This window comes from Limulus polyphemus, unplaced genomic scaffold, assembly GCF_000517525.1.
Source record: "Limulus polyphemus unplaced genomic scaffold, Limulus_polyphemus-2.1.2 Scaffold486, whole genome shotgun sequence".
NCBI lineage: Eukaryota > Metazoa > Arthropoda > Merostomata > Xiphosura > Limulidae > Limulus > Limulus polyphemus.
Window position 1 is genome coordinate 513725 of NW_013666096.1, and position 7578 is coordinate 521302.

General features: G+C 33.0%; 1 protein-coding gene across 1 annotated transcript in view; it reads left to right on the top strand.

The window, feature by feature from the left end:
• LOC106458565 (tyrosine-protein phosphatase 69D-like) overlaps positions 1 to 7578 on the top strand; it is a 161088-nt gene that overhangs the window by 125748 nt on the left and 27762 nt on the right. The window contains exons 18-20 of the mRNA XM_022384820.1: positions 897 to 1031; positions 1848 to 1976; positions 2553 to 2707. Coding sequence (XP_022240528.1) covers positions 897 to 1031; positions 1848 to 1976; positions 2553 to 2707 — 419 coding nt within the window. The remainder of the gene's footprint in view (positions 1 to 896; positions 1032 to 1847; positions 1977 to 2552; positions 2708 to 7578) is intronic.

Genomic DNA, 7578 nt, shown 5'->3' on the forward strand with positions numbered 1-7578 from the left:
ACCTCTTAAATAAGTAAGAAATGCAATTAAATATACATTTTTAAAGCTTTTCTTCTGTCATGAAGACACAGCTAATCTAGAACTTAAAGAATAAAAGGATAATTACATGAATTTATCTGAAATGAAAAATTTTATAATTACATGTGCATCAGAGGAACCATTACCACAAAAATGGGATACTATATATGTGTTAAATACACCTCCTGCTTCTATAACATGGTAACTAGGTCATTTACAATAGACAAATTGTGCAAGACAATCCATGGACAAGTGACATTCTCATGCTGAGCAGCAAACTTAATAAGGCAATGGTAGGTTGCCACCAACATCATATTGACTGCAAGCATTAAAAATGAAAAAAATCTACTAACAAGAAACTCTACCAATTAAAACTCCTTACCTAACTCAGCAGTTAAATATATATATATATATATATATATATATATACACACACACAGAAGCTCAGCATATGTTGGTATCACATGTCACAAACCAATCAACAATAAGAACTTTTTTACATCAAATATCATCGAATTGCACAAAATATAAGTAGGAACTTGTAAGTTATTATTAATTGAAATTGTCTGTGTGTGTAATGATATGATAATATACATAATGATTATGTGCCAACAGATTCCCACATCTGAAGAAAAAAATAATGCTAATTTAATTCCTCACATTATAATTTATGTGTCTGTTACAAATGAGAACTGAATAAATTTTTGTTAAAGATTTGGTAGTAGATTAGAAATGTATTTTCCTACATTTATATGTTTAACAATCATCAATTAAGATTTTTTTTACAAGTGACTGCAAACGTATAGTGTAATTTTTAGTGTCTAGCAAGTGAAAGAAATATTACAGTATTTCTGACTTTATTCACATTTTTTTTTTAGGGTTACAAGAATAGAAAAACATTCATTTGTGCTCAGGGTCCACTTGATCGTACTGTAACAGACTTCTGGAAGATGATATGGGAACACAAAGTCACAGTGGTGGTAATGCTGACAGGAGTTGAAGAGCATGGCAAAGTAAGTGTGTGTGTTATTACTTTATCTTTCTTTTATAGTAAAATTATTAGGTTTTTAAAAACAGACCTTTAAAAGTTGAAATCTTGCCCTTGTTTAACAAATTAATGTTGATGTATAAAGCTCATTAACGTAAATTCATGCCATAATTTTGATTTCTTGAACTAATTACCAAATGAGGATGATTTGTTAGCTTGCTTCTTGTCATTCCATGTTCTTCAAAGAGTGGCAAATGGTTACATTTACAAACATATGCTCACTGTATATCACTTATTGGGTATCTTAGAGCACATTGCACTTTCACACAAAGTACATTGTACTGTGCAATTCATATATATATATACACACATACACAAGAATTGATATAATTAATTCTACCACTAGTGTGGTCATTTTCTAGTACAAACACAGAACAAGTTAACTTTTAATATTGTTTGTTCATTAAACTTGACTCATGGAGTTTTTGTGATTTATTTATGTTAAGATGATCTATGTGTCTAGTATAGTTTTTCAGCTTCTAAAAATTTGTTAAATCGTGTTTCAGAATTAAATTTTTCTAATGTTCAATTTGTAAAGCTAGTCCTTCTGTGGACTGTAAGTCGATTAAAGATTCCTGCTTTGTTATATTGGTGCATATGCTTCTACTTAGTTAATATTTTGCAAAACAATAATTGTGTTTAAAATATGTTTTTCATTTAACAGTTGAGCTAATTTTTCATATTATTATCATTATTATAGATTTATTAAAAAGAAGTTATTTACTGTACATGCAATACTTTATTGACAAGTTTAACTATATAATATGATATTAATCTTCAGATAAAGTGTGCCCAGTACTGGAATGAAGATGAGCCAAAGGAAATTGAAAATCTATTTGTTGTGAATGTTATTACTGTTAAGAAGTATTCTGACTACATTGTTCGAAGACTTCACATCCAGTATTCAAAGGTATGTCTTGAAATTATACTGAAACACAAATGCTTTTGTAAAGTAAGAAAATTAGCACAGATTATAGATATTAATTCTGAAGAATGTATGTATATACTCTGCTTAGATGTATAACAGTTGTAAACTATTAACCATTGTTTGTTTTTTTAATATGCAGTGCAACTGCATGTTACTATAAACTAAATTAATCTCTGCAAGTATTTTATTTGTTATAAACACTACTTTAAAAAAATTAACTTTATTTTTTTTTGGGTCAGAAGTGATTAAAATTGAATAACTGCAAAAATCAGTTAGAGCAAGACATTTTAAAATTGGAATAATTAGGAAAAGATCTAAACTTTATCTTTAGTTAGAAAAAAAAATGTATTAAAATATATAAAACCTGTTTTAAAGATATCAAGTTCATATATTTCATTAAAATGTTGTAAAGCACTGCCCAAAACTTGTTTAAATTATTCATTACAAAAATATTAAAAGACAATGCTTATCAAATTGTCATGAAAAATACAGACTGGTTTGATCAGAGGACATGTTAAAGATTTATTTTATTACATGTATTGGTCATTTTCACTGAAGGATGATTATCCAGAAGAGCGGGAAATTCTTCATTTTCACTTTGTTATGTGGAAAGACTTTCTAGCTCCAGAGCAGCCATCTTGGCTCCTTCGATTTATTAAACGGGTTAATGAGCACTATGTTTCAGACAGAGGACCTCTTCTAGTCCACTGCAGGTATTTTTCCTTTCTTTTAATGCTAGTTGTTTGTTACCATTATGCACTTTTTTTCTCAATAAATTGTGAGCAAGTAAAATTTATATTTACATTCAGAAAGTGAGTCATAACTTGTAAACTCATCCAATACTTAGGAACCTTAAAGTGAGAGCAAAAATGACTTAGGAGCTGAATTACAAATACTAAGTTATTTATTAAACTGATTTCTCTTAAAGAAAACACCATCTAATCTTGTAGAGATTTTTCCTATTATATATATGTGTGTTTGTGTTAGGGTGACACCAAATTTTTTTTGCTTCATATCAAGTTCTCCATGGGTATAATAGTTGTATATGTATATTTATAATAAATGTGTAAAATAATATTCAGCTTTGTATTCATTTACTGGCTCCGCAAGATGCTTAAAGTTTCTGATAGTTATACCTAGAAATTAATGTTCTGACATTCAACCTGTCTCGCATGGTTACTAGTAAAATTGCATTAGTTGTTTGCATTTTTCATGTTTAGGAAGCACTGTCCAGACATGCAATCCATTTTTTATGGGTAGCTAGCTATAAAAATGTTCTAGTTCCCAACCTTCCTGGAGCTATTAGCGACTGCATGGATGCAATGCATTTTGTGAGTCAATGCTTAGTTGTGAGTAATACATGATTTGAAGGGGGATTGTCATCTTTCTGTGGTGCTAAATTTCTTTTCCCTTTCCTTTATTACTACATAAACCATGAGTTTCACAAGATGAGCTAAAAATAAACATATGTTGGCATTTTCACATGTATCAGGATTTGATGCATGACCATTGAAAATCAACGTTCTACAAACAATTGCAGATTTTATTTCACACTATCAGCATATAAAACTAAAATTGAAGTTATTACCATCAGATGCTGAGAAAAAAGGTTGCTGAAATTGGTGAGAAATTTGCTTTGGATGTAGAAGACATATGGTAAAAAAGCCTTAATCCCAATCATTTCTTATAATAGCTTGATAAGAAAAATACTAAAATGTCATGACAAGTATCAGGCTTTCATGAAATAAATTAAGAGAGCTGGAACACCTACCTTTGATTCTAAGTAGCAGAACTTCCTCAAGGAAACAATGAAATTGTTTGTTATAGCTGCTTGCCATTGCACTTCAACATCTTGCAAATGTGATGCAACTCATTGAGTTCCTATTCCTGAAAGGATTTATGAACAACCAGTGAACACAAAGACAAATGGACATTGGAGGAGTAGATGTAGTACTAACCAAAAAAAACTGTGAAAGCGCTATGATTATAAAATAAAAGTCAGAAGAGGATAATGGATGATGAAGCAAGCACGAGCATGGCAGAATTGTTTCAGAACTCTTCATAATCTGAATCAGAAACAAATGTTAAGTCTAACAATTTTGGCTCATGGATTACTTCAAACTTATTTGCTGGTAGAATAATTGAACCTTCATCTACATCACATCAGGTGAGAACTAGTATGCCTGTGCTGGCTAGGACTTGTGATCGGTATGGTGTTTTGGATAATTCTGCAGAAGCCATCTCTAATTCTGTGATGCAAGATCTTGGCATCATTCACAATGAAGACATCTTGTGCATAACAGATAGACACAAGCTGAGATGAGAAAGAAAGAAGCAGAGGACAGAGGCACAAAATAGTATCAAATCATTGCAGTGTAAGGAACTGTACTTTGATGATTGAAAGGATAAGACAAGAATAAGGGTGAAACAGGAAATTAAGTATTATCTTAAAACTAATACAGAAGAGCATATTATGCTTATTCAAGAACCACAGTCAATATACCTTGGCCATATTACTCCACTGTCTGGAAGCAATAAGGACATATTTGATTCAATGGTCTCACTTCTAGAAGAAAGTGGCTTTAATGCAGACACTTATCCCTGTTAACTGTGATGGTACAGTGACAGTTGGTGTGCTTAGTCTCCTAGAAAACCATTTAGGAAGGCCTCTACAATGGATGGTATGTATGCTGCATGCAGGGGCCAAACGTATTCAAGGGAAAAATTGGAAAGCAATAGCTACATGTGAACTCGTGATGGGTTCTGGGTATTTTCAGCCACATAATGATTGAATTTAGCAAAGAGTTGTGCACAAATGCCAACTAATGCCTTAAAATGAACTGCAGTTTTATTGAATTCACATATAAATATTCAATGCACTTGCGGAATTAGAAGACCAATGCTAAGGATAAAAATAGTTAACAATGAATTACTGTCATCATTACACATCTCTTGCATCCCTGGAGAAATTGATTATCGAAAATTTTAGTTTTCACCCCACTTTTCACTCTACCCTAATATATATATAGATAGACAGACAGACACAGATAGATAGATAGATAGGTAGATAACAAATAATACCAACACTTCTTCTCTTGCCTTACTAAAGACTGGCTGATCTTTACACTGTGCAACTCTTGTATTGTCAGCTATGTCCTTTGGCTATTCTTACCAACAATTTATAAAGGATGAAATTATTTTGTGAATGTAACATGGGTAACTCATTTGCACATTGCACTATTAACCTCAATTTGAGACTTCATCACTAAGGATGAAAATCTGAGCTTTAATTTTTCTTTATGTAGAAAACTTGTATTTTTAGATTAACTCAAATAATTGTAACTCATTCTTGGTATTGTTTGGATTTTCATGGCCATCTATATAATCATGATGTTCTCAGATAATATGCTTAAAAATATTTTCTGTAAGATTGTTATGCACCAAATCAATAGCTTCTGTACACAATATACATACACTGTCTTCCTTTACTTGGATTATCATGCCCTATTTCTTTAATTTTCCCTATACATTTCTCATTCTATGATCCGTTACAATACAACCAGTGACATTGAAACAGTGCAATTATTCAAATAAATGCCATCTGATATCTTCTGTTACCTCCTATAACATCTTTCACTTAATAGTTGTCAACAAAACGTTGGTTATAAAATATACTTTTTCTTCCCATACATAATCTTGAAAAGCAAGTTCACATTTCTTTTTATAAGATTTAAATTTATTGATCAGTACTTAAAATTCTGTCTAATTTTCTAATTGATATTACTCACAAAAAGTTGAAATGTATGTTAGTTCTTTAAATATAATTTCTAGAAAAAAGTCTCAGGATTGATATTACAGCTGCAATTTTAATATCTGCCTCATATAATGCTTTTAGTCCGTATTACAAACTGTACGTAACTGGTGAATTCTTCCCACTAGAATCCAGAATTTTTGCAGTTGGATTGAAGACAAAAAAACAATAACTTTTAACTTTTTATGATGTTTGTATGAATTAATTCACTGGAGATATCCATTAGTGAGTCTATGACATATTTCTTCATCTTAATTTCTAGAGTAGCATTCAATGTATTGTTACGACAGCAGAAGTCAGATGACGCTAGTAACACATCATTGACTTCTAGAAATATCCTGTTCCTTCATGAATGCTCTAGCGTTTACTAAATATGCGTTAGTCTTGTATATATATAAGACGGTCACAATGTGTAATTGATCTGCGGACAGAGTATTGTTGAGTCGAGCACATGAGATGTTCATTGTGAATTATAGCGTTTGTTATAGCTCGACTGTTGAAATTAAGTGTATCGCAAAGTTGTATTCAGAAAGAATAAACCAGTTTTATTTAAGAAAGGACTTGCGTCGCTAAAGTTTCGTTGGAACGAAATTTACGGAAAATTAACTAACAAACGGAGACGTAACAAATTGGTGTCAGAGAGTGGGACGGAAAAAAAATGGAAACGAGAAGTGGTAAATCAAACTACAGCTTAGCAGATTTGATGGCAGCAATACAAGAACAGCAAAAGAAACAAGAAGAGAGACAACAGCAGTGGCAAGAAAACCTGCAACAGTGGCAGCTCGAACAACAGAATAAACAAGACAGATTACAGCAGTGGTTGGAGGAGAAAGAAAATAAACAAGAAGAGAAATTACAGCAGTTGTTGGAGGAAAAAGAAAAGAAACAAGAAGAGAGACTACAGCAGTGGCAACTGGAACAAGAAAGGAAACAAGAAGTACAAACGGAAAACATTAGTAAATTTAAAAGTGAATTAGATACATTAAAGGACGATTTATTGTCTTTTACACAAGGAGGATACATTAACCATCTACTTAATCAGCCCCAGACAATGGCAAGCCCCTTCCAGACCTTGCAGCTAAACACTAATGCAAACATCTTCAGTCCTGTTAGAAGTTACATCCCAGATATGAATGTCAGTAATAGGAGTGATCTAGTACAAAGGAAGCCACAGGAATTCAATGGGAAGGCACTGTGGGAAGCATATAGAGCACAATTTGAGCTACTGGCAGAAATGAATGGGTGAACAGAGGAGCAGAAAGCAGTATATCTGGCAACTAGCTTGAAGGGACAACCACTAGAAGTACTTGGACAGTTGTCAGCAGACGACAGACACAACTATAGAGCACTGGTAGTGGCTCTAGAACTCAGGTATGGAACACAGAATCAGTCAGAAGTCTACAGGGCTAGGTTTAGGACGAGAGTCCATGCTAAAGGGGAGAGCTGGCACAGGACTTGGAAAGTATGGCACACAAAGCCTACCCAACTGCACCACCCAATCTCCTCAAGTTGTTGCTGAGAGATCAGTTTGTAGATGCCTTGGACAGTCCACAACTAAAGATACAAGTGAAGCAAGCACACCCCTCTACAATGCAGGAAGAATTTGAATTTGAATCCTACGTTAAGTCCAGCACAGAGGTACCAAGGTTGGTACAGTCAGCTGGATTCAAGGCCAGAAAAGGTCAGCTTTCAGAGAAGTTTGAGGGACTTTGCTGGCACTGTAACAAACCTGGGCACAAGAGAGCTTAATGCTGGCAGCTTCAACACAGAGGA